The sequence below is a fragment of the Nelumbo nucifera genome, chromosome 7 (assembly GCF_055504915.1).
Source record: "Nelumbo nucifera cultivar China Antique chromosome 7, China Antique-T2T, whole genome shotgun sequence".
NCBI classification, from domain to species: domain Eukaryota; kingdom Viridiplantae; phylum Streptophyta; class Magnoliopsida; order Proteales; family Nelumbonaceae; genus Nelumbo; species Nelumbo nucifera.
The window spans coordinates 10,619,874-10,647,498 of record NC_142655.1 but is presented as its reverse complement, the minus strand read 5'-3'; the positions used below and the strand labels follow the sequence as shown (position 1 = coordinate 10,647,498).

Here is a 27,625-nt window from a genome sequence, read left to right as displayed (position 1 = left end):
TATTCTTTCCAAACTGAGCCTTACATGTACACTCAACGCGTAATTTGGACGGGCTAATTTTGTCAACCTCAGGTTGGACAACAGAGGAACTTGCTTGTATTTCATTGCCTTGTCTTTAACAAATGGGCTCTATATGAGAGAGAGAGAATCCATATATTCCATCATTTTGATAGGTGATATCCAAATAAATTTACTGCCTTAGATGGTTAAAAGGGTTGATTTGGAGCAGGACCAACTATATATAGGTCCTCATCCGAATTTATGTTGTTCTTGGGTCCATACCTGGTCCATTTCAGATACAAACTGGGTCTAGTTGGATCTGAAGTCTGAGAACATAGTAGGGTTCAGAGCTCACCCAATTAGATTTGGATCCATAGTTCCATACAATCAGATCCAACTACGAAAGAGGATCTCCAAAGTGATCCAAACCTAAAATCTACCTCGGTTTAGTTTCAGCTGGTTTCTCACCCAAGTCAATAGATAATACTGATATTAGCTATCATCTTTCCCATATTTATTGAGAAAAAAGATCAAAGAATCAAAAAGGGCGGTGGGCCGGTTGCCTATTTATGTCATCCAGATGGCAAGAACTAGGATAGTTTCTAGATTTAAAAAACTTTAGTTTGTATTCAAGGTCATTTTCAACTCCTACCCTTTTCTGATACAAAGTCATATTTCCCCATATTTGTTTTTGGTAGGTAAACTGGGCCCAAATTGATGACCTCATTGAATTCTGATTTCCCATCCACCATTCATTCCATAAATCCTGACCAATGAAGAGAATTGTAATAAAATTCCACTCAATAAGATCATAAGTTTAGCTTCAAAACCACCACTGTATCTATAATTAATGTGAGATATACTAAATGCTACTTAGAAAAGCCATGGAAGAGGAGGATAAGCTTGCAGAAAGTGTTTGTAAGGGCTGAGAGGAGGATAAGCTTGAATGGGTTAATCTTCTCCCCCAAGAGAGAGCAAGAATGACTTGCTAGGGACCATGACCCCATGGTCAGATCATGTACAAACTCTTTTGGTAATTAATTAATGTATCTTTGTATGCTTATCAAAAGAAGAGAAGAGAGCTCATGGTGGGAAGCCATGGCAAGACAGGTGGGCTTCATGCAGCACTTCTAATAACTACTCGAACACTCTGGTCAATAGTTAGAACTTAATTGTCACTTAGTAGAGCTCATAAACCCTAATTCTCTCAAAAAGAAATGAGACAGGCATAAAGGTTCAGGCCTTAAAGGTCGGTTATGAAGATAAAGAACAACTGGTGATCTTTAATAAAAGGCTGAGGGGCTGACTAGTGGAGTGCCTCCTGCTGCTCTGCATCGGCCCTTGCCAAAGTAGTCCCATGGCCCGCAACTTTTGGCCGACCATGGCCCTTGTCTCCACTCATCCCACCTAGATCGGTTGGTTCCCTTCCTTGGAAATGGAATTACCATGATACCCATTTCCCGTTAGTCTGACTACAAGTTCAGTAACAAAAATTTGAGCCCATATTTGTCATTCAACCATTGAGGGGATACTTGTGTCATTTAAGGAATTCCATGGTTAAAGAATATTCTGGCCATCTGCTGGGGTGGATGTTTTCTTGTTCCAACAGTTACCATAATTGGTTTTGGAAAAGAACCGGCCAAGTAAGGCCCCATTTCTACTCATGGTTGCTGGTCAGCACCATATTCCTATCTGATCCCATGCTCAAAATTTAACCCAATTACATTTTAGATGAAAATGATGGTAAACCAAATAGGCCAACTACTGTGAAGAAAAAAGCAAGCTTGGAATCTCTCTGCTTTGTTGTGTCTTCACCACTCTTCCTCTACAATCTCTAGTTTCAGAAAGCCATAGCAGCAAGAAGAAGACTACTTTTCTTCAGAGCTTGAATGATTCAACCCAGAAGAAAAGAAGGACATATCCCAAGCTCCTCATAGAACCAGAACCTTTCATGTAATTCGAATTCTCTCTTCATGTTTTACTTTGGATTTGGACCAAGTCTTGTTATATTCTTTCTTTGAAGATGGTTCAAAGAAAGTCTCCCAGCAAGCTTGGTATCCAAGCAGCTTCCCAGAAGCATGATAAGCCCGAAAAGCGGTCAACGGCTGTTAAGCCAGCTACTACTCAAGCTCATGACATGAGAAACAAAGGAGCATCCGAGCTGAAGAAGAAAATAAAGAAGTCAAGATCATTCAAGCGATCTGACTTGGAGAGCTTGGGATCATCTTCTTCAGTGACACCGGCAAAGCTGCGAATTCATAAGCCAGTTATGGAGACATCTAGTCCTGGTATTAGTCCACAGAATCAGTCCATGATCAAGGTCTCCAGCGCGACTCCGAATTACATGAAGCCCACAACCAGTTCTGATGCAAAGAAGGAGCAGCGTTCACAGGTGAGTCACTGTCAAACTAGTCCTCATAGTAGAATTTCTAGTGGAAGGAATACGAGTTGCTCAAAGCACTCTGCTTCTGGTCACAAACCTGCGAGAGCTTTAACAAAACAATCTAGTTTGAAACCAGTGAGGACTTTAACGAAGACGTCTAGTTTCAAAATGTCGAGGCCTTCCATAAAGAAGAGTTCCCGAGTTGCTCTGTGTCCTAGCCTGGATGTTGGCCGGGCTACCTGTTCATCCACTCTGAAGGATTCAAAGTTGCCGGCTTTTCTGATACTTAATCCAGGCGGAACAGAAGCACAAGGAACTTCAGTTCCGAGGGTCTGCCCATATAATTACTGCTCCCTCAATGGCCATCATCACGCTCCTGTGCCTCCCCTGAAGCGTTTCTTGTCGATGAGAAGACGTCTGCTTAAAACCCAGAAGAGCAAGAGATTGAGAAGTCTATCCCCACTGAGAAAAAAATCTTCTCGGGGCGGAAAGAAGGGAAGTGATACGGGTCAGCTGGACTACAACAGGGATCCTACAATTCAAGACGCGATGTTGGCAAGCTCAGAAATATCTCCTCTGATGGATGAATCGGACACGGATTTTTTTGTAGAAATTTATGCTAAACCAAGAGATGAAACTGCAGAATCAATTGGAAGAAGCATTCTCAATGGAGATGAGGAAGCAATAATTGATTTTTCTTTGAACCCTGAAGATCTTGACGATGTTAGTATGTTGTCAGATAGAGATGAGGCAGAAGCAGAGAATTATGATGGAAAAGTTGATGAGAGCTTCACTGATGATTCACCGCACTCAGAAATAAGCTTTGAAGTCGATCTCAGCCACAATGGAGATGTTCTCATGGGAGAAATGGACACTCCAATGGCATCTCCTGGACATGATCAGTTTTTAGAAACTGAGGTTGATGACTACCAGCTTCCCCTGGTGCAATCCCAAACAGGTATGGGATATTGCTGCATTGAGACCAAATTGGAATTTGAAATCCCTGCAGAGACAGAACTCATTGAGTGTGTTTCTGAAGTTACAGATATGGATTGCGGGGAAGTACAAGCTGCAATACCACATATTGATTTTCACCAGGAAATTCCAAAGGTGGGAGAACTGCAGGAGTTCTGTAAAGAAAATGAAAGCTACCTCAATGAACTTGGAGACAGTGGTTCTGAATTGAATGGCGGAGATCAAAATTTGGAGGGTGATGCATCCAGTGATGTAAGCGCTGAAGGGTCTGATGGTTTTGAAGGTTTAAATCGGGAGGCTGGAGTTGAGGAATCTACAATAGTTAATGGAGAAAAAGGAGAAGATACGCAGCCAGATATCTTCATCAGCATCATGGAATCTGCAACTTCTGAAGTCTCATTGGTGGAACCAATAGGATCCTGTGAAGAAAAGAATGGAGAATATGAATCAGGTGACAACTTCCTCAAACAATATTCTCTACCCAAAGATGGTGAACCCATGTGCACCACTAATGTTGAATGTGAAGCTGTAGAGGAGATAGATGAAAACAGTTCTGAAGATGCAGGGAACGCTCTTGACTTTGAAACATCTGAGTCAATTGATCTAGAGGATGTGGCAAAAAGCAGTCTTCCTCTAGACGACGCAGTTGTGGGTGCTGATGTCCAAGGCGTAGCAGGAGGAAAAGTAGAAGATGCCAATAATCTTGAGACGGTTAAGGAAGATTGCAATGAAAACCACCAAATACAAACAGAGATTGATGCTTACAAGCTTGATGTTACTACTGAAGATGAGAAACTCCTCCCACTAGAGACTCAAGACCACTCATCTGATGACCAATCATACATGAGTGATGTACTTGAGGAACAAAAGCTCTCAGAAAAGGTTCAGGGAGTTGGAGGTAAATTTGGTATCACAAGTTCCAGAGATTCTGAGGAAGACAATGATTCAAAGAGGAACAAACACAGTTCCACTGAAGAAAGTGAAGAAGACAAGGTAATTCAAGTAAGAAATGGTATGGAATTGGATGAAACAAAGACATTCCCCATGGAAAATAATAATGTAAGCCTAGAAGAAGATAAACTAATCATCAATTCAGAAAGCAGCTTCAACCAACAACTGCCCAAGGCCTGCAGAAATCTAAGAGGAACAGTCAGACGCAAGAGGCCTACTGAGGACGAGGAGGAACCCAGGAAGTTCAACCCACGGGGCCCAAATTTCCTTCCTTTGGAGCCTGACCCTGAAGCAGAAAAGGTTGATCTCAGGCATCAAATGATGGATGAAAGGAAAAGTGCAGAGGAATGGATGGTTGACTATGCTCTTCAACAGGCAGTGAAAAAACTTGCTCCATCTCGCAGCAAGAGGAGAGTGGCAGTGCTGGTTCAAGCTTTTGAAGCAGTAACTCCAGTACCAATTCAAGCTTGTAGCTAATGGTGGGCATCTAGGTAAGAGCTATGATACTCTTGATTAAAAACAATAGATGTCAGGGAAATAATTTATAGATGATCTAAGCTCATAGGAAAAATAGATTCTCATTCTTTTTCTTCATCTTTGATATGCAGTTGAGGGCCAGAATGCTGTTCAATCCCAGAAGATTTACTATGAATTAGTGAAGTGGTATAAACAACTATAGTTCAGCATGAATAAGGTACAGGTTCAATAAAACAACCGACTTGTTCAACATTGCTTGGGAGTTCAGGAGGAGAAACAATACAGTAGAAGTTATGGTGTGGACATTGAACTCTGTACATACAATAGTATAATTTCTATTAACAATCTAAAGCTATGTATTAATTAAGTTGTGATGTTTTATAGTATAATGAATAAGGTCACTATATGTACTCTGTAGTAAGAGTATTGAGTGTGTTGTTTAGCATCTTCAAGGGGATAGTATCAACCTCAGTTGTTAAGGGTGATTCACCTTCAAGCAATTGCCAATTTATAATGTACTTGTTTGTTTTATAGTAAGTACCCACTTCTGTCCAGTATCCAGTAAGTGATTTTCTCCTGTGAGATACTTGAGTTACTAGTCTATAACAGATCAATTCTATACAATAAGATTGAACTGTTATAAAACTGGATTTTGGAAATATATATATCTATATATATATATATATATGAATGTCAAGATGGTATGGTGATTTCCATAGAAAAGGAATTCATATTCCAAAATGTTCAGAAAAGCACATAAACTCATTGATATATCTTTCACCATTGCTTTTCGTCAATATAAAATATGAAGATTGTAAATCACAGAACTAAACAAAGTTATTACAGAGGAAGAGAAGAAATTATGTGCATGGACAATCAAACAAAAGCCAAGCAACATAATTGTTGATAGAGTTACTTTGCCAGGAAAATAGAGCAGAGATGTCAGTAACAGATTTGGTAAAGAATAGACAATTTTATAATCCAATAAACATTATCCCATGAATAAATACTTCTTATGGCTTGATTTTTCTGACTGTACAATTGAAGTTGAAAACAAATCTCATCCCAAGTTGATCAGAACAGGAAGCTGTACTGTGCTGCATCAAAAATGGAGGAAACAGGAAATAACAACTTAGCAGTTTACATTTCCATGTTCATTAGTTTCCCTACAAAACATACAAAAAGGGACAAAAAAATGGAGAAGCTAAAATCATAGAGCATGAAGCTAAATGCTAACTAGTGATAGGTCTGTCTAGTAACTGATCTGTACAGTAATAAATTGATGCCAAACTATCTAAATTTCATGCTACAGAGTTATGCCCATCCAATGGCCACAATTTCTCTTTTCCAAGTCCATGATTATTCTATTACACTGAATATTTGATGTCATATGATTATTAGAGTTTAGACCATCCCATAGTAGGAAACAGAGAATTGAAACTGATGCCCATCTTGGGGCAACCTGCAACAATAAACCAAAGAGCCAATTTAGATGAACCTTATAATCCAGCAGGTTGACATTTTGAGGAAGCATTAAAAATATGGCAAAGTAGTTAGTGCATTAAATAGTTAGGACCGTCAGTTTCTGGCTAGAATGTTACACAGGTCGGGTCTGCCCACTGAATGATAGACCAGGTGCTCTCCCACTTAAGTTTTTAATATTTCTGCACTTATGGTTTTGTTTAGAGGCCATTACTTGGTGTAATGGTAAAATCCTGAGTCAGCAAACCTCTGAGAGCAACAAACTTGTTAAAGAAAAAAAAATGATGAGGTTATGACAATATGCAGTCTACCCCACCCAAGACCTCTGATAGCTAGGACCAGCATTGGGTAATGGCCTTTTGCTTTCATTTTTAGTTTCCTTTAGGCTTAGATAAACTGAAATGTCTATAATTCAATTGAAAGAATCATGGGCCAAGTCTAGGGGTGACTTGATAAGTTTCAAATGAATTTTAGAAAAGTTTTGACAAAATTTCCCAACCTTATATAAATATATAATCAGTTCAGCACATCTTTTTTGGCAAAAAAATTCCCAAGTTTGCTTTATTTCAAAAATTTGGCCTAATCTAGCCCTTACCTCAATTCCCAACTACAAGTGGATCATCTACAAGAATGATAGATCGTTCCACTCTATCTTAATGATCCACTCTGAGGTTAACACATTGAAAAGCACAACATTTCAGTACCTTCTTAACTGCTAGAAACTTCCTGTTCTAAGTTCAGGTGCCCCCAGGAAAGGTTATCAATGATAGTTTGTTCTTGAAAGCTTCATGGGCAGCCTGATCTTGGAAGAAATCACAATAGGTAGATATAAAGCCAAAATGATGTTTGCATTAATTATAAAGAAATAAAATGGTTAATGTTTTATTAATTCAATGGCTAGAATTGGATTTGAAGCATCCTGATTTGCCAACCAGTAAAGCTCCAAGCAGGGGATACCATGCGATCTGGTTTTGTTAGTCATTGTCAAACTGATTGGGCCATAACTGGGGCCATGCTGGCTCAAGGTCCACTGGCCCAGCTCAAGTTATGCTTGAATTGGGCCAATCTTTCGTAAGTTGGGCTGGGCCGTCCAAGTTCTCGATCTAAAGTTGAGTTTTGGATCGTCCGAGCTAATTTTGGTCCAGTGCAAGGGCTGTAACATTAAAACCAAAAACATTGATTACTTATGGATACAAAACCACCACCACCACCATCATCATCATCATCCATTCCATTCTGTTTAAAACCACACCATTGTTAAATTATGAACACTAAAATCAGAACGCTCTAGCATGAGCACAGAATGACAAATCATAATTTATCTTGTGTAAAATGTATACTAAAACGGAATCTTATCAGGTGAAATTATTCATCAAAAAACTGCCTGAAGTTTCACTTTTAGATAGATTTTACACAAGATTAAATCTAGAAGAATATTACTCAAACTTTTCCTACATTAAAACTGACTGAAACTAGACCTGTTCATGAGCTGGGCTTCGAGCCTGACTTCACAGTATGTTGGTCTCAGGTCAAATTTTGGCAAAATCCAAGCCGGAGTCCAGCCATGAACAGGTCTACCTGAAACCTTCCCTGTTTATCAAAACCAGGATTGGACGTCTCCTATGACATGCTTGATTAGAGCAAACCCCCTTCATTTAGATGCCTATCATATGTGATGGTGCGCAATCTGGCTGGTCCTAGCTGTAAATGATGTTGCCTCTGGCTGGAGCAGAAGGTGCCTGAAACGAGGAAGAGAGCGAGTATTTCCGGGGAGGAACCCGGTGAGAGTGCTCCGAAGCTCAAGTTAGTATCTTCTCAAAAGCAAGATAATAAACCAGATAACGCAAAGTTATCACATACCTCCTTCTTGGGGGGAAGAGAGCCTTTTATAACCACTTCGCGCACTCACTCCCAAGCTCCTGTCAGGTCGGGCATCATTACCTCTGCACTTCTACCAGTTCGGGTGTCATCACCTCTGCTGGGGCAGACAACCGCCACTGCTCGCTTTGTCGGAGCCGTCTCTGTGACTAGAAGTGGCGGTGGCAGGTGGCCGTTGAAGTGCAGCTGTCAAGCGTCAGATCCTAAGTCAGTCAGGTGCGCCGCCTCAGGATATAGACTCCTTTGGTGTCAGGTACGGTTATTCAGCTCGGCGGTCTGGAGCCGAAGTGCTAGAGTGGTGTGTGAGGTAAAGTCTTGAGTTCGGGTAGAGGTGTGGCCCGAACTGCTTTGGGGCGGGCCAGTTCGGGTTTTTGCCCCTTGTGCTCCTTGTAAGGCTCGGGGTCAAAGGGGGAGTTTAGGCCCCTTTTGGGGAGCTCGGACTGCTAGTTCCTCCTCTCGGAGCTCGCGCCTCGAGTGTATTGCCGTGCCGAGTTGTTGCTTCTGCCACGTGTTGGGTGGTCGGGCCAAATCTTCCTTCATCAATTGCCCCCCACTCCTCGTGCTAAGGGGCTTGCCCTGGCACGGGGAGTTTGTGAGGTGGCGGGTGGATTTGACCCGTACTTCGAACCGGTTTACTGATAGCGTGAAGTGTGCGTTCGTTAGGAGATCTCCGGGTTTCTCGAGTGCCAAAAAAGTCAGGGGACGCGCCAGTCCGTCTTTAAATGCTGGGAGACGTGACAGTGCGCGTTATTTCAAAATTTAAAAAACGCGAGGCTGGGAAACGTGACAGCGGGTGTTATTTCAAATTTGAAAAATGCGCCGCTGCTGCCTTTAATGCGGGGAGACGTGCGCCGACACTGCTTCAGTTTCAAAAGACGTGCGACCAGTCACGTCTCGGTCTTAGGAGGTGTGCGGTCAGCTTGATCGTGGGCCGTTGGATTTGCCTCGATCAGAACTGTCGGTTTTCGGTCACCGTGGGTATAAATGGTGGGGGACCCCCAGTCGCTTTCCATTGCCATTCTCCTGCATTTGCTTCTTGAGCTCGCATCCAATTTCCAGCTCGCGTCCAAGTCTTTTAGCTCGCGTCAACCTTCCGTAGTCCATTTGCCTTTTTCCGGGTGAGTCGGTGCTTTCTTCCTGGTATTCTTTTCTTCCCGATATCTAGCTCGGATAACTCAGACAGTTCTTCGAGGGGGTCAGATGTAGGTTCTACGAACCGAGTTGCAACCCTCGACAGCCCTAGTGAACCCGAGGTAGAGCTCGAGGAAGAGATCGAACCCGTAGGCCGAGCCGCCTCGGGTAGTTTGGCGTCCTCCTCCCGTCGAGGACAGACGTTGGATAAGTTTGGGCCCTCAACCATGATGCCTGAGGGGCTTTACTCCCTTATCACCCAGTTTAACCTGCCTAGGGAGTATACCTACTTTATACCCTCGGGCGACTTCCCTTGGGAACATGGTCCTGATGAGATCGTGAGATTCCGGGAACAGCTCGCCGCTGGGTTGCGCCTACCTTTCCACCCCCTCATCGTCAAGGTTATGAACCACTTCGGCATTACCGTTGGTCAGCTCCACCCGAATTCTATTCGAAATTTGGTTGGGACTATCTCTCTCTTCTGCGAACAGATTTTGCCTTTAGACCTTGAGATCTTTTCCTCCATTCTAATGCTTAAGAAGCAAGTGGGTCCCCTTCCTAGGCGTAGGCGGGCGTACTACCTGTCTCCTCGCCCGGGTTTCAATCTTTTACACGATCTTCCCAACAAGGTCCCGGCGTGGAAACGAGACTACTTCGGAGTGCGAAGTGCAATGGGGTGGCCATTCCAAACCGGGTGGGGGATGGCTGCCCCCGATGCCGGTGTTACGTTAGATAGGGAGACGGCGAAGGGCCTCCGAGAATGGGCCCGGCTTGGGCTAAAATGCCACCATTATCTGAAGGAGGCCAAGCTCATCCAGGCCGGCCTGAGTTCGGGTAGGTTCCTTGCTTAGAGTCTTGCCTTTTGTTTTGCTTTTCGTTCTTTTGTTTTTTTGATGTCGAGCTCTTTGTGCAGGTGTGATGGACGCAAAGTAGACTCGTGGTGGGAACCTATTTCATGCCATGAAGAGGAGGAAGCGAGTTGCCAAATGGACTCGTGCCGAACTGCCCCAAGATGCGGAGCCCGAGGTGCTAGGCTACCCGCCAGCGGATCCACCCAGGGAGCCCGAGATGGCCCCTCCCGTACAAGAAGCAGCAGGGGCCCCTTATGCCGAGGCTGCTTATATGGGGGCTCCTTATATTGAGACCGCTTATACGGGGGCTCCTTACACCGAGACCGCTTATATGCGAGCTGGATCTTCAGGCTCGGGAGGCCGAGGTGAGTTCAGGAGCGTGTTGTCGCCGAACCACGCTCTTCAAAAAAGTAGGGAGGCCATTTACCCCGAGGAGGTCGCGGCTTGGACCGAGCTTCCTTTGAACCATATAGCCGGGCGTGCTGCCTCTCATGCCATGGTGGTAAGTCAGCGACTTCTTGTTGGGCTCCTTGTCATTACCTTTCTCGCTGTTGCTCATTCTCGTTATTTTTCCTTTTGGTAGGTGAACTCCTCCATTCATGCCTTAGCGGCCCAAGCGGAGAGGAGCTCGAGGCGGGCATGAGCTGCTGAAGAGGCTTTCTGCGCTGCCGAAGCAGCTTCTCGTGCTGCACAGGCCAGGCTGGCGAGGTCTCAAAGAGACACCGAGGCCATGGGAGTGGTGGTGAAGCATATGGCGGACCTGAGGCTGGACTTGCAGCATCAGGTCGAATACCTTCAAGAGGATATTAGGGAGAAGACAGAGATCTTTTCTCAGGGCATCGAGGATGCCAAGAAGAAGGTCGTTGAAGACTATATCGCCTCGCCGCGCTTTGACGACCTGATGGTGGGCTCGTACAGAAGGGGTTTTAAACTGAGCCGGTGGATGATCAGGAATACGTAGCCCGAGCTCGACATCAGCACCATAACTACTTTGTGCATTACTCAGGAGATGGCCAACACGGCTGATGGTGAACCGGATTCTGAGGATGAGGCAGGACCCTCGGGTATCGTCGACGTGCCTTCCGAGGGTGAGGACTGAGATTGTCGGACTGTTTGGGATGTAAACAGAGTATATATATATATATATATATATATATATATATATTCTTTTTGGAATGTAAATAGTGTTTTGTAATGAAACGTTCTTTTGACTAAGTTGTTGTCACCCTCTTTTTCCCGAACTGACTATATTGCCGAATTGACCCTATGCTTCTGATAATGAGATGCCGAGGTCCTTGTTAGCTCGTCATTCTAACCCTCAGGCTCTGATAGCGACTCCTAGTCCACTTCGCTTAGTAATTTATAGGTAGTATCGTCTTAAGTTAATGACGTTCCATGCTCGAGGTACTTGTTTGCCCTCTAATGTTTCGAGCTCGTATGCTCCCCCGAGCACCCTCTTTACTCGGTAGGGCCCTTCCCAATTCGGTCCAAATTTACCCACGCCAGGCTCGGGTGCCATGATCTTACGGAGAACCAGGTCACCGACGCGGAAGTTCCGCTTTTTTACTCTGGCATTGTAGTACCGAGCTACTCTTTGCTGATAAGCTGCAGTTCGGATGTACGCGAGGTCTCTTACCTCGTCTAATAGGTCGAGGTTGGTACGTAGCTCGTCTCCGTTTGTCTGATCGTCGTATGCTTCTAGTCACAGTGTAGGTACTTCGATCTCCACCGGGATTACCGCTTCAGTGCCGTAGGTGAGGTTAAAGGGAGTCTCTCCCGTGGCGGTTTTTTCCGTAGTTTGGTGAGTCCATAGAACACTTGGCAGCTCGTCCGCCCATAACCCTTTAGCTCGGTCTAGTCACGCTTTCGGTCCGCGGAGGATAGCTCTGTTCATCACTTCTGTTTGACCGTTTGCCTGCGGGTGCGCGACCGATGTGAAGTTCTACCGAATCCCCATATCTTGGCACCATTCCTGAAACTTGATGTCCTCGAACTGCTTGCCATTGTCGGAGATCAGTACCCGAGGTAACCCGAAGCAACATACTCTGTTCTTCCAAAAGAAGTTCTGTACGTTTCGAGTTGTAATTGTTGCGAGAGGTTCAACTTCTATGCACTTTGTGAAGTAATCTACCACCACCACTAGGAACTTCCTTCCACCTGTTGCTGGCGGGAATGGCCCTAGGAGGTCGATGCCTCATTGCGCAAAAGGCCATGGACTGGTGAGGTACTTGAGGTCGGCGGCAAGCTGATGGTGGATATTGGCATGCTTCTAACACTTGTCGCATTTTCTGACGAGCTCGATGGCCTCTACCTTCATCGTTGGCCAGTAGTACCCTTGCCGAAGTGCCTTCTGGGCGAGGGCCCTGCCTCCCAAGTGTTCGCCGCACAGACCTTCATGAGTGTCGCAGAGTACGAGCTCGACTTCGGCAGGTTGCAAGCAATGCAGGTAGGGGAGCGTGTAGGACCGTCGGTACAACCGTTCGTCTATTATGACATATTTGGCAGCTTGGCGCTGCACCCTTTTGGCTGCATTGCGGTCCGCAGGGAGGGTCCCATCTAGCAAGAAGCTCGCGAGTGGGTTGATCCAGCTCGGCTCTGCTTCAAGGACAGGAGCGACCTCCTCTGCCCTACCGAGAATGCTAGGCCGAGGTAAGTCCTCTATGTACACAGTTCTCATGGCGTTGTGACTGATGCTGGCTAACCGGGACAGGGCGTCGGCCTCGGTGTTCTCTGACCTCGGGATTTTCTTGATGAAGTGTGACTGGAAGTTGAGCAGAGCCTCCTTTACCTTTGCCAAGTAGGCGATCATAGTTGGCTCGTGTGCTTCGTATTCGCCCGTAACCTGGTTGACCACAAGCTGGGAATCACTGCAGATAACTATGCGTTTCGCTCTTACCTTTTGCGCTAGGGCCAGCTCGGCTATCAATGCCTCGTACTCTACCTCGTTGTTGGATGCCGCGAACTCAAAGCGTAGCGCGTATTCCAATTTTGTGCCACCCGGGCCGCGCAGGACTATTCCAGCCCCGCTGCCCTATTGGTTCGAGGAGCCATCTACGTGAAGGATCTAGGGCTCCTCATCCCAGTTCGCGTTTGGCCTAACTAGGAGAGATGCCACCCTGGCTCATACTTTACGGGGTTCAGACTCTATTGGCCTGGAAGCCCTGGGCTCACCCGAACTGGGGATCTCGGGCTCAACCGGCCTAGGGACTTCGAGGCTAAACGTGCACTCGACGATGAAATCTACCAAGGCTTGGGTCTTAATAGCAGTTCGTGGCTTATACTGGAGGTCGTACTCACTGAGCTCGATGGCCCACTTCGTCAGCCGACCAGAAACCTCGGGCTTGAGTAAGACTTGCCTTAGAGGTTTTTCAGTCAAGACGATGACAGTGTGAGCCTGGAAATATGGGCGGAGTTTCCAAGCTGCAATTATCAGTGCGTATGTCAGCTTTTCTATCTGTGGGTATCTCATCTCTGCTCCCTACAAAATTTTACTAACATAATAGATGGGTTGCTGGACCCGATCTACTTCTTTTATTAGTACCGAACTGACCACCTCATCGCTTGCCGAGAGGTACAGTTCCAAGACCTCACCCTCCTCGGGCCTGGTTAAGACCGGCACAATAGCGAGGTAGTTCTTTAGCTCGTCGAACGCGAGCTGGCAGTCTCGGGTCCATTCGAACCCTTTGCCTTTAATTGCTTTAAAGAAAGGCAGGCAGTGGTTTGCCGACTTGAACATGAAGTGGCTCAGAGCGGCTATGCGGCCATTTAGCCTCTGAACCTCTTTTACTTTTCGGGGTGGTCTCATATCTAGGATGGCTTTTATCTTGTCCGGGTTGGCCTCAATACCGTGCCGGTTGACGATGTACCCTAGGAACTTACCCGATGTGACTCCGAAGACACACTTGTTTGGGTTTAGTTTAATGCTAAATTGACGCAGAATTTGGAAGACAGAATCTAAGTCTTGTATTAATTCATGCGAAAACTGTGTCTTGACGACCATGTCGTCTACATAACATTCTATCTTCGTGCCAATTAAGGGCTGAAACAGCTTATTCACGAGTCTTTGGAAGGTCGCCCTAGCATTCTTCAGTCCGAAGGGCATGACCTTGTAGCAGTACAGGCCGAACTCGGTTATGAAGGTGGTTTTTTCCTCATCGGACTGGTCCATCCTAATTTGGTTGTAGCCCGAGTAGGCGTCCAAGAAGCTTAGCAACTCATGTCCCGAGGTCGCGTCCACTAGGCGGTCAATTTTGGGGAGGGGGAAGCAAGGCAGGCTTGGTTCAGGTCGGTGTAGTCGACTCACATGCGCCACTTGCCGTTTGCCTTTTTTACGAGCACTGGGTTGGCTACCTAGCTCGGGTAGTGAACTTCCCTTATGAAGTCAGCTGCGAGGAGCTTTTCGCCCTCCTCGTCGACCGCCCTCTAGCTTCTCCTGGACGGAATTACCGATCTGTAGTGTCCGAGCTGGGTCTGCAGTTGAAGTTGGGATCGCGACCGTTTCTTCTGTGGGCGCAGCTCGTTCTTCACCTTGCTCTGTAGGCCGCTCCAGTTCGAGGTTGTCAGCCACCTTGGTTTTTCCCTTCAGGGCGGCAACATAGCACTTGCGGGACTTGAGCTGGTCGCCCTGCGCTACCCCCACACCGAAGTCTGTAGGAAACTTCATTGCCAAGTAGTAGGTGGAGACCACTACCCATAGGACATGAGTAATTGGCCGCCCTATTATGGCATTGTATGGGGAGGGGTTGCAACCACCAGGAAATCGTGGTTGAGTCTGACCGCACAGGGCCATGTGCCGACTTCCACTGGTACTGTTATTTTCTCGAGGGGTCTAACTTCCTCTCCGCTGAAGCCCACCAGAGGAGTGTTTGCGGGCTTCAGCTCGCTTCTCTGCAACTGAAGCTAGTCAAACGCCGACTTGAAGAGAATGTCCACCGAGCTGATCCTTAGTTTGATGACAAGCGCATCATCGTGGGGGTAGTGGACTCCTCGCGCATCGTTTTCCGTGAAGAAAATCGGTTCCTCCGTCTTTGGCCTCTTTAGAGGGTTTTGTTCTTCTCGGGCAGCTTCGCGAATTGACGTCCGGGCTGTTGCCGAAGTGAAACCCGCTACTACCGAACCTCCCACTATCACGTGGATGGTTCCCCAAACTGGCCTCTCCTCCGGAGGCTGTCTTTGCGACGGTTCGGCCGGCCTGCTGCTGGACTCTAGGGCATCCTTACCGTGCTCCCCTTGCTGACCTGTCTTATTATTATTATTATTATTATTGCTATGCTGTACAAAATTTCTCAAGTACCTGCGACGGATGAGTCCCTCTATCTCGTCCCGGAGATTATTACAATGCTCGGTACTATGACCGTGGTCTCTATGGAAACTGCAGTATAAGTTTTTGTTCCTCTCGTTGGGGTTCCCTTTTAGGCAAGGTGGCCACTTTACGTATGGGGCATCTTTGATCGTCATCAAGATCTCAGCCCGCTTCGCGTTCAAGGGTGTGTAGTCCGTCCGAGCTGCTAAGGGAGCTCGGAACGGCTGGCTCGGCTTCATCTCCCGAGCTGGATCTTTCCTCCTCTTGTCATCTGGGTTGGAGGGCTCGCCTTCCCTCTTCCTTTTCTCGATCCCGCTCTCGGTTCTCTGGTTGATCTCTTCCTCTGTTCTCTTGAATTTATCCGCGAGTTTGAGGAATTCAGCTACAGTCGCGGGCTGGCTAACTACCATGTGCCACTTGAACTCCTTGTATGTCACTCCTCTCTTGGCTGCCGCAAGCTGCACCATGGGGTCCAGTCGCGGTATCTGCAAGCACGCATCATTGAACCGCTTGATGTAGCCCCGGATGGACTCTCCTTCTCTCTGGACTACTCCGAAGATGCTCTCGGTTCTGGGGCACCGCTTGCTGGTAACGAAGTGTGCGGTGAAGACCTGCACGAACTGGGTCCAGCTTCTTATTGACCTGGGGGCCAGGTTCCTGTACCAGGTGCGGGCCACCCCCTGAAGGTGGTAGTGAAGGCCACGCAAATGCATAATTCACTGGCCCTTGCCAGGTGCATTTGGGACTGGTAGGCATCGACGTGGTCATTGGGGTCGAAGGACCCATCATACTTGTCCAAAGGGGGGAGTTTGAAATCTCTAGGCATGGGGACTGCAAGGAGTTCTGGTGAGAGGGGGGAAGGGACTGAGAGAATAGGGGAAGCTTTTACCTCGTCCAAGCTTGTATCTTCTTTACCTCGGAGTTCGGTCAGGACGCGGGTGGTAGTTCGGCGACTCCGCTGGCGTCTTCGTTGCTGAGTGGGCCTGATACTGGTGCTGCTAGCTTCGGTGTTGCCGAGCTCAATGGGCCCGGACTGTTGGTTGTCCACCGCTAGGACGCTGAATCAGTTCTCCGTGGGTGGGAGCTCAGACTTGGAGTGCCGAGGTGCTGACTTGGCGGGCGAGGTTCCCGACCCGCCGGCAAGCTACGAGGCGGGGGTGATTTTTCTTTCCCTCCGGCTCGGGGATGAGGCCTGGCTCTTGGAGGGGTTCTGAAGTTGGGAGGCTTCTCCTCGGTGAAAGCGTCCGCCCTGAGGGGAGGGCTTAACCGGCTTCAGATCGGGGTGCCGAGGTGGAAGCTGTGGTTGGTTCAGAGGCAGTTGGGGGAACTGCTATTGATAGTGATACTGAGAGATGTGGTTTAATACTTGGTGCTACTGGAGCTGATGCTGCTGGGACTGCTGCATTTGGGCTTGCATTGCCCGCATTCACTGCATCAAGTCATCAAACTGGTTTTGGCTAGTCGCCAGGGGGACAACAGTTGGTTCGGTAAAGGTTGTTTTGACAGGGAGAGTAAGGGGGACGTTCATTGCGGGAAGGTTCATGGGCGCCACTGTTCGTGGCGCACTCAGGCTGGGGATCCCATCCACCGGAAGGGGGATGGTGAATTGTCCGATGCACACCACGGGGACTTGAAGTTGTTCCCTAGTGGCGTTCATCTCCATGCTACGTCCGACATTGCTGGAAGAAGCCATGGGTGTTGGGGTTTCTTGGAAAAAAAGGGGTTATGAGAGTTTTAGAGGGAGGCTTTTAGAAGCGTATCCCATAGACGGCACCAATTGATGGTGCGCAATCTGGCCGGTCCTAGCTGTCAATGATCTTGCCTCTGGCTGGAGCAGAAGGTGCCTGAAACGGGGAAGAGAGCGAGTATTTCCGGGGAGGAACCCGGTGAGAGTGCTTCGAAGCTCAAGTTAGTATCTTCTCAAAGGCAAGATAATAAACCAGATAGCGCAAAGTTATCACATACCTCCTTCTTGGGGGGAAGAGAGCCTTTTATAACCACTTCGCGCACTCACTCCCAAGCTCCTGTCAGGTCGGGCATCATTACCTCTGCACTTCTGCCAGTTTGGGTGTCATCACCTCTGCTGGGGCAGACAACCGCCACTACTCTCTTTGTTGGAGCCGTCTCTGTGACTGGAGGTGGCGATGGCAGGTGGATGTTGAAGTGCGGCTGTCAAGCGTTAGATCCTAAGTCAGTCAGGTGCGTCGCCTCAAGATACGGACTCCTTTGGTGTCAGGTACGGTTATTCAGCTCGGCGGTCTGGAGCTGAAGTGTTGGAGTGGTGTGCGAGGTAAAGTCTTGAGTTCGGGTAGAGGTGTGGCCCGAACTGCCCTGGGGCGGGCCAGTTCGGGTTTTTTCCCCTTGCGCTCCTCGTAAGGCTCGGTGTCAAATGGGGAGTTCGGGCTCCTTTTGGGGAGCTCGGACTGCTGGTTCCTCCTCTCGAAGCTCGCGCCTCGAATGTACTGCCGTGCCGAGCTGTTGCTTCTGCCATGTGTTGGATGGGCGAGAGGTCAGGCCAAATCTTCCTTTATCAATATGCATTAATAAGATGCAATCATGTGGTTTTTTTAAATTTTCATAAATCCAGAAATGTCCCCTAGTAGTCCTGTTGCAGATTTAGATTTTGTTGAGACCATGATGCTCTTATGTTGTCTGGGTCTAGACTCTAGAAAATATTAAACTATTGAAGACTCCATTAGGAAGATCTGAAAGGTCTAGACAAACAACAAAAGGATGGAGGTTGATTTCAATAAAAATGGACAGCATAGAGCTAGGATTGGAGATTGATTTCTAGAAAAAAAGATAAAAAAAAAAGAAGAAATGCCCTTTTCTATAAAAGTTGATTTTCAGAGTTTCAATATTATTTCATGTCATTATACATTTAAACAAAACAAATAAAAAACCTATTTATTACATGTGATCCTCCTACTTTATACCACTCTTTCTTTGAAACACAACAGCCTTTTATTACATAATAAAATGGATTTTTTTTTTCATCCTTATCTAAACAATGAAAGCAGAGGAAGGAATTGGGATCTGCCATGCCAGAACTTGGATTGTCAAAATAGAAAATACTAGCTTCAATGCCCATTGCACTAATATGGACCTATGAACCGTCCAATATTCCAACTCCTTCCTGGCAAGGATGTCATACTCTTCTCAGGTGTTTAATAGTGTCTGACTTGTGTCAAGATTTCGTACATGACTGATAAGAGTCACAGTATTTTCAATTTTGGTGGGTCCCTTCCATTATTCCAAATCATGGTACATTGATCATAAAACCCTTCTAAATAATTTGTACTCTCCTGCTTAGTGATCAGAGTATTGTTGCTGCATAAGATTCCATTTTCAATTTAATCTTTTTTTTATTGGTTGAAGAGAATTTAATGTCTCGTCTCTTATCTTTCAAACCTCTCTCTCTCTCTGCTGATCAGCAGCATTAAAAACCTCTCTCTCTCATGTAGAGGTAACTTGGGGCTGGTGGATTGGAGATTTATCAAATTTTGAATTGGGTCAAGCCCTATGTAGTTGAAACTCTTCAACTCTAGCAATGTGCTGCCAAATTGGAATATGTAAAAGAAAAAAAAGTGTTTCGTAAACTGTTCCGTTGCCCAAAATTGTAAGCACCTCATTCCTGTTTATGTATAAATGGGTTTACCTTCAGTGCTGACTATTTCTACACAAATACATACGTGGCAAGTTCATCAGTTCATGCAATGTGCAAAAAAATAAAATAAAATAAAATCCATGCAATGAAATTGTCATAAAATGCAGCAAAACCTGACATATCTTAGGCAGTATTTTATAGCGGTAGATAATTGGCCGAATTCAATATCATTAAGGGTTTGTCCGTTTATAATCGGAGCATATATCGTTACATATTATCCCTATCCAATATAATCCGATCTGATTCAATATATCATTAAGCGTTTGTCATAGGTTCAAGTTTCATACAAGTGATTTTTAGGATATGTTTGGTATAGAGGTTCGGAATTGGAATTGGAATGTTCCAGCCGTTTGATTGGGTGGAATCAGAATTCGATTCTTTTTTGGGGTGAAATGGCATTCTCTTATTTGAGGGAATGGCCATTCCCGATCCACTCTCTCGAAATCGGATTCCCATTCCAGCCATTGTTTAATTTTGGTTTGCTTTTGTGTGTTACAGAAATATGACATTGCGGGTCTGGCAGAATTTCTCAAGCCATTAAACGAGGTCATCATGAAGGCAAATGCATTGACTGAAGGTCGGCTGAATTTCTTCAATCTACTCAGGCAAAGATTGTGGTGAGAGATTTGTTTACTAATGTTTTTGAGGTTCTTGAGCAGAATTGAAAATTTTGACTGATTACGATTCCAGCTTTTAGTTGAACCAAACAACAACAATTGGAATCCGATTCTGATTCCGGATTGAACCAAATAGATGTCAGGAATAGGTGATCCCGATTCTGATTTCTGGGGATTCCGATTCCAGTCCTATCCACCAACCAAACACACCCTTAATTCATTTTATTAACATATAATATTTTGATCATTTCTAGTTTAATTTATTTATATAATTCAAATATCCAATTGTAATCTAAATTCAATTCAAATCTAATATTAAAGGGATGGATAATATCTGATTCAAACTCAAATATAAATGAATTAAATTTGGATATTTCTACCTTGAGATGTTGCATGTTTTAAAACCAGTTATGGATGGTTTTGGCCTACAATATCACCCTTTTCTTTTCCTTGTAATTAAAATCTTATGGTTACATCATCAGGTAATTGCCATATGTTATCCATATTATTATAAAGCGGATAGTTGCATAAAGTTAAATTTAAGTTTATAATGTCAATTTATATTTTGCCCTTTACTTACATGCATTGGTATATGCCCTTGTACTAGTATTGTAAATGACCAAAATACACTATGTCAAATTAAGATGGGCTTTTGCTGACACAACTCAACTATTCCAAGTTATAGAGCACTTCACAAGAGTGTGGTGTGGTTCAGACCATATAGTCTCAATTAGGGCTGCTAGTTGGGCTGGGTTAGGTTGGGTTGAGCCCAACCCTAAGTTCTAAACTCCCACCCCTAACCCTAACCCAACCCGACCTTCAACCCGACTTACCCAACCCTAACCCTAACTAAATTCCTTCAACCCTAATCCAACCCAATCCAACCCGAAGTCAACTTCAGATTGGGCCCAACCCAACCTTCTTCCCATCCCTTAAAATCTTGTAGAACTTCTTAATCTCAGATTTTAACTCAACTTTCACTATATATATTAATCCTATGTTTTATTAGTATTTGTTTGTTGATGTTTTTATTGGTTCTCTTAAGTACAAAATTCAAAAAAAAGTGTTTGAAATGATTATAGTTTATTACAAATTATAGCTTATAATAGATCTTTTATAAGCTATGGATGGAAAACAACAAAGAGGAGATAAAGAATAAAATATTCAAAAAACATAAAAAAATGTTATGAAGGTTTTGGTATTTCCAATTAGGATTAAGTGAAGTGATTATTTTAAAAGAAATAAAAGATAGTTTGTAGTAGGGGCTATACAACTATCATGCATATAAACAAATCAATGTATGATATCATATATATAACATATATTTATATTTGATATGTACTATAGATTTGGGTTCGGGTTGGGTCGGGTTGCCCAAGGGATCAACCCTAACCCAACCCAAACTAAAGTCGGATTCATAAATTTTAACCCTAACCCTAACCCAAGCATCAACCTGACCCAACCCAACCCGACTTTTCAGGTTAGGTTCAGGTTTGATTCGGGCCAACCCGGCCCAAGTTGCAGCCTTAGTCTCAACCATACCAAAATAGGTCCCAGAGGTTGAAACCACACCACACCTCAAAGAAAGAGAAAATGCTACCAAGCAAGATAACATTTTCTATAACCATGTCACATGCAACCCCAATGAAATGCAAACGCGCCAATTATCACATGTCATGCCTTGAATTTTATTACAATTGTTGGCATGATTTTATTTTAGGGATTATAGCAGTTAAGGGCAACTTTTAGCCCTTAATATCAATAAAAGTAATATATTTAAAAAAATTCAAAAGTAGGTCAATTTTTTAAAAATAATATCAGTTAAGGGCAAAAATATTGTTCATCTTCCTCTTGCAATCCATTCATCGGCGCCGCCGTTTGCCTCCGCCTATCTCTGCCTCTGCCTCCGACAATGTTGTCGGAGGTGGGCGGCGGCAGCACTGGTGGTCATTCCTCTGCCCAACGCCACCACCTCTGCCTCCGTCTCCGACAACATTGCCAAAGGTGGGCAGAGGCAAAGGCAGTGGTGGTAGTGCTGGTGGTCATTCCTCTACCCTACGCCGCCACCTCCGCCCACCTGCATCGCCGCCACCTCTGCCTCCACCCACCTCCGGCAACGTTGCCGGAGACGGAGGCAAAGGTGGCGGCATTGGGCAGAGGAATGACCACCAATGTTGCCGCCGTCGCCTCTGCCTCCACCCACCTCCAACAACATTGCGAGGAGGAGGCGGAGGTGGTGGAGATAGGCGGAGGCATTGCCGGAGGCGGCAACGGATGATAGTGCACGGCGGCACTGGTGAATGGATTGCAAGAGGAATAAGATGAACAGTGCTTTTGACCTAAATTGATATTATTTTTAAAAAGTTAACCCATTTTTGAAATTTTTTTAAATATATTACTTTTATTGATATTAAGGGCCAAAAGTTGCTCTTAACTGCTATAATCCCTTTATTTTATTGAGGGGTCTCTCCCAATTGTCACGTGAAATTAGGAATGTCAACGGTATTCGAAAATCTGATTTCGAATTCGAGATTCGACATAATCAAATTGAATTCGGATAAATTAAATGTCTAATTAGTCAAATTTGGATATCCTATTCATACCAAATAGCTAATCGGATTTGAATTCAGATATGACTTGATTCGATTTGATAAATATCGGAATTCTATCGATTATTTAATTCTTATATATAATATATAAAATATTTAAATATTTTACATAATTTATATATAATATAAAAGTATATAAATAATTTATATATTTATATACTTTATATAAATAAAATATTTATTTTATAGATTTATTAATTACCTAAAATAATTAATTGGTCGAATTTGAATCAAATCGAATATTCGAATATTTAATCGAATTCGAATTCGAATATTAATTTTTAATATCCATCGGATATCGAATTTTCTAATCAGATTCGAATTCAATCCATTTAAACCCCTACATGAAATGCAAACTCCTATTAAAAAAGAACGAAAGAAATGCAAGCTCCTACCAAGCAGCCGTTAGAGGGTGGGTGGGTGTTTTTGAATATTTAAGGGGGTGTTGATCAATGTGTATGGTTTTGTGTTTGAAAACAAAAGCAACAACCACATCAACAAAAACAATGTTATACAGATGGACAAACACCCCCTTCAATGATTAACCCCTGTCACATGCCATTGCCAAATGTTGGTCCCAGCTAAGTGGGGTCTTGGGAGGGGTAGAATGCAGGGCTCGGATCTCTTGAATGAAGCAAATGAACTACACATAGATGTGGGAGCTTAATCATATATTTCTTTTTCAGATTTTGAGAGGGGGGGAAGTTGGTCAATGGGATTTTGGTTTCCATTGATCAAGAATCCCATATTCTTTTTTCAAATTTTTGTGAGAATTAGGGAAAGTTTATTTTCTTGAGTATTACTTATCCGGGTAAGTAATACCCGTTTCTTAAGTGGATAAATAACTTTCCCACCTAGGGGAAAAGTTGCCAACACTTGAATGGGACAAAAATGCCCCTTTTAATAATAGAGTTTTTATGGTTAAAATGGTCATTGCCTTGCTTACATGAGAAATAAAAGAACATGGATAACTGTACTTACACGGGTAAGTGTTTTCTAGGAAAAACTTACCCAAATAACTGCATTTACCTGGATAAGCAACTTACCGAAAAACGAATGGGCCTAAATTCATCTTGGGAACCAATTATCCAAGACTAATCATTTCTAGATGCAGATAACCAGTTTTTGCAGACAGCAGCGAGTCGTAGTTTGTCAACAACATCTAGCCGCTCCCTAATTCTTTGTATAATGTTTTCTGGGAGCTCAGACCATGTTGCTTCCATCTTTTGGATCTTCGACGGATAGGTTATCTCCATGATTCTTTGCTGGCTGAATAAGAAAATAAATCAAAACAAAATGGCCCAGCAGTCATAATCTATACAGGTAAGAAACAAACAGAAGAATAATGGAGGAGAAAAAATAACACTGAAAACTCAATCGGAACAAGAGATGAACGACAGAGGAGAAAAATAAACAAAAAAAATACATACTAGAGAGAGAAAAAAAACCACAAAACACTAATGGCTCATGATCTGTATATCAGATTAGAGGTACTAAACAAAGATGTAATCAATGGAAGAGAAAACAGAAACGTAAATCCAATGTTCTGATCAGTTTATCAGATTAATATCGTATTTGTTTATTCGTGAAAAAGAAAGAAGAGAGAAAAAAAGTGAGAGAGAGAGAAACTGCACCTTTACCTCTGTCCTAGGAAGCCAAGCAAGTTAGGTTGGGCCAAATTGGGCCTTAAGTAGTCAAACCCAAAATGCTGAATTGCTCCAACAAACTCAACCACAGGGGATGAACAGAACTTGAGGATGAATTAGACTATGTTTAGTAGAATTGGTTAGAATTAGATGGCATTTTACTATTAATATATGTAACAAAATGTGGTTATGTTTTTGTGTGGAAATTTTGGATGAGAAGATGGTGCTTTCATTTGAGCATGTAGACTCTTTAATTCTCTCTAATCCTATTTTGAAGCTGAAAAATAATGGAAAATTCAAACAAAGCTTCAAAATTAGGCTTCAGTTGATTTAATTTAGGTTGGCAACAATCATGGTTTGCAACCATTTGTTTTAAAGTAAATTAACATAAAATCCCAACTGAATTTTATCCATTGGGTTTAGTTCAGGCTTGGATCCAAAATTGAAATACTGAATATTATTAATAAATTAAAAATGATCAAAATATTATACATTATTTATAAAAAATAAAGAGTAAAGTCCACATACCCCCCATAGTTTTGTGGGATCTTTCACTTGACCCACTAGTCTTTTTATTTATTTGTTTATTTATTTTGTAAGAAGATTTGACCCAAACTTTTCACCCGATTACACATAAACCTCTCTATTAGCATTTTGTCAAAGAAATGGAAAGAATATGCCTATATGCCTTTCCTTGCATATATTTTTAAAACCCTAAAATGTTCTTTCCTTGATTTGTAAGATGATCTTACCCTTCTTCACGAATATTGTTAAGAAAATACTCTCAATTATGATCTTTTTTACCAAAGATCTAGACCATTAAAATGGAACCTCAAAATCAGTCCTGATCTTGAAAATCCAATTGATGTACAAAGGTTTCGATCAATTTAAGCAATGGGAGTAGAATGGTAGATGACACTAAATATATGGTCAACTAATGTGGTATCCTATATCAGTGGAGTGATCTCTCTGTCTTTCAAGTACTGTACCAAATTCGGGTCATGTAACTGATGTATCGAATCAATTGGAAGATTTTAGATCATCAAAGTGGTCTATTAAAATCATTAAATTAATTTCAACCATCCAAGTGCTGTATCAAAATTTCAATCAATTTGGGCAATGCAAAGGATCAAAGATAAGTTCTCCAATCGACCAGGATGCTATATAACATAAATTGAAATAAGAATTACATGTTTGGCCCTGTTTGAGTTATAAATCCGTATTCCAACCGTCCTATTTAAGTTGGAAATTTAAAATACAAATATTTTCTTTAGGCTGCGTTTGGAAAATATGCAAATAAGTGTGAATATAAATATATAGAGTGTAAAATGGTTCATATAAATTGTAAAATTGAGTTAGTTTTGCACTAACAAATTTATCTTCTTACCAAACAAACTTTTAGCTGTAATGGATGCAAACATGAATTCCAATAAAAAGCATATGCTTTTTTTTTTTACTAAAAGCCCACTTGAATGCAAATTTACTTCTTTTTTCTTGATGTACTTTTACATTTTATTATCAATGTAAATATGCATTGATCTGTTATTTGTCAATGCATACATGTAATGTTGCCAAACACAAGCAAAAGTGAACAAGAGTGCAAATTTACCCTGAACCGGGATCTACACTTCATTTGCAAGATTTCCAAATGCAGCCTTAGGCTCAGTTTGGAAAAAAAAAATACAAATATGTACAGTGCTATTGCATGCAAAATAATACAAAATATAAGGTTTTGTACCCTACATATTTGTATTTGTACTCATGCGCCTTAGGCTCAGTTTGGAAAGAGTACAAATACAAATTTGTAGAGTGCAAAACCTTGTATTTTGTATTATTTTGTATATATTTGTACTGTACATATTTGTATTTGTACTCCTTACAAACTGAACCTTAGGCTCCATTTATTTGCGATACAAACGCCAAACTATTTATGTACCCCAGTTCGCATTTGCGATTGCGAGCCTTTGTTTGATACATAAAAAGTAATGATTATCATAGTAAAAATGTGTTTTCTGACACTTTTGTACTATGAAAAGAGAACATTGTTGTACCTATTTTTTTGATACAATTTTGTGTTCTTTTGATAATTAACTTTTTGACCAAAATTAAGGTATTGGAATATAAGATAGTTGGAGCATTTAATGATGGGCCCACATTTTTGCACAGATTTCAACCAAACAAGATGAATGCAAAAACAGTTTAAAATATGAACCGTATTTACATTCATAAACCGAAAATGGATAAATATACAATATACATATTTATATTTACATTGCAATCAAACACAGCCTTAGCAGAAAATAAAAAAGAATGAACGCCCATAAAACAAAACATAAAAATAACTCTCAACACAAATCAAATCCGCATTACGTTAATCAGATTATATTTAAATTTGAATTCAGACAAACAGATGTGACCCTACTTTCACTTACATTAATTAAAAATTTAAAACTAATCAGATAAATTGTTTTTTTAGTGTAACTGATTGACTAAGGCTTTTTTTCCTAACTTTTCTTTCAAACCAAATGCAGTCTATCATTATTGTGGCCATCATCCATCACGTAAGCCTTGTTACAACCATATATGGTCAACTACATAAATCCTGTTTTACTATTCATGCACGAAAAGACAAATGGGCATCATAATTGCAATTGCCCACTAGCAAATCTAGCATGTTTTAGTCTATTTAGACTTCAGACATCAATTGGGCAGAAAAAAATATGCGCTTTAATTTAATTATTCTAACAAGATCTAATCTAACATCAAAGGTATAACTAATAATCAACTGCAATAACATTGTAATTTGGTAAACTACATCATTGTTAAAAATTGAATCTCACTTAACAGGCCAAGAAAAATTGGACAAATATCTGGAACTGAACCCCAGTGCTTTGTTTGGTTACTTGATTGTAGAAAAGCCAGGTGAAGGGGACGAATGGGAAAGAACCAGGTTTTGGAAAAGTTTTTTTTTTTTCCCCTTTTTTTAGGGTAATAGAAAGGATATTGAAAAGATGATAAAAAGAGAGTTTGCCTTGAAAATTTTCTTGGTACCTTTAATTTCTTTTATGGAGTGAACCTGTATAACATGAGATGGTAATGACAAAATAAATTATTAGTTAAAAACTTTAAAAAAAAAAATCATTACTTGGAAAATCTTGGTTTGGCAAGCGTGAGAAACTGCGAATACAAGTCTGAAAATAGCTATTTTGAGTTAAAAAATGCTAAAAATTAGAACCGAAGTTTTAAAAAGCTAAAGGCGGAGGCAAGATATTTGGGTGTGAAAGGGGCGAGTCCTAAGCCTCGAGGCATAAATCTCGGACATAAAAAATAAATAAATAAAAGATATGTACTTAAAAAAACAAATGAAGGAAATATAAGTTTTTTTATTTCTTTTTGTATTTACATCACCCGAACCAACCTGAATTTGACCTGATCTAGGGACCAAGCTAACAATTTTCTTTCTCATTGTTGTTTAAAAGTATGGAGGTTGGTTTATTCTTTATAGTTCCATTGGTTTGTTTTAAGTTACATTTGGCATTTCTTATTTTAATTTTTAAGGACTTATCTTCTTTTTGCAGTTAAAATGTCCTATACTGAGGCCCTGTTTGGTTTGCGGAAATAGAGGTCCAACTGTTTGATTGGGCGGAATTGGAATC

General features: G+C 42.6%; 2 protein-coding genes and 1 long non-coding RNA gene across 4 annotated transcripts; 1 reads left to right on the top strand and 2 right to left on the bottom strand.

Moving 5' to 3' along the window:
• Positions 1-1,269: 1,269 nt before the first annotated feature.
• LOC104608867 (uncharacterized) lies at positions 1,270-5,340 on the top strand. Of its 2 annotated transcripts, XM_088891135.1 has the most exons (3): positions 1,270-3,341; positions 3,429-4,800; positions 4,918-5,340. In XM_088891135.1, the coding sequence occupies exons 1-2, from the start codon at positions 2,024-2,026 to the stop codon at positions 4,784-4,786; spliced, it is 2,676 nt and encodes an 891-aa protein (XP_088747261.1). In that variant the 5' UTR covers positions 1,270-2,023; the 3' UTR covers positions 4,787-4,800; positions 4,918-5,340. The 2 variants fall into 2 exon arrangements, with proteins under 2 accessions (XP_088747261.1, XP_010273286.1); XM_010274984.3 differs by having other exon boundaries at positions 1,270-4,800.
• LOC148790159 (uncharacterized) lies at positions 4,973-17,909 on the bottom strand. The gene is made up of 2 exons (XM_088891136.1): positions 17,396-17,909; positions 4,973-17,274 (listed from the first exon to the last, which is right to left on the bottom strand). Exon 2 carries the CDS (start codon positions 16,141-16,143, stop codon positions 15,028-15,030), a length of 1,116 nt encoding a protein of 371 aa, XP_088747262.1. The 5' UTR covers positions 16,144-17,274; positions 17,396-17,909; the 3' UTR covers positions 4,973-15,027.
• Positions 17,910-23,199: 5,290 nt separating this feature from the next.
• Positions 23,200-24,114, bottom strand: LOC148790158 (uncharacterized). The gene is made up of 2 exons (XR_016078910.1): positions 23,958-24,114; positions 23,200-23,592 (listed from the first exon to the last, which is right to left on the bottom strand). It is a non-coding gene; the product is annotated as an uncharacterized LOC148790158 (long non-coding RNA).
• Between the last annotated feature and the right edge of the window lie 3,511 nt (positions 24,115-27,625).

Bases quoted from the DNA above. Each gene is read 5' to 3' on its own strand.
- LOC104608867 (XM_010274984.3), top strand. From the start codon at position 2,024: ATGGTTCAAAGAAAGTCTCCCAGCAAGCTTGGTATCCAAGCAGCTTCC.
- LOC148790159 (XM_088891136.1), bottom strand. From the start codon at position 16,143: ATGCATTTGCGTGGCCTTCACTACCACCTTCAGGGGGTGGCCCGCACC.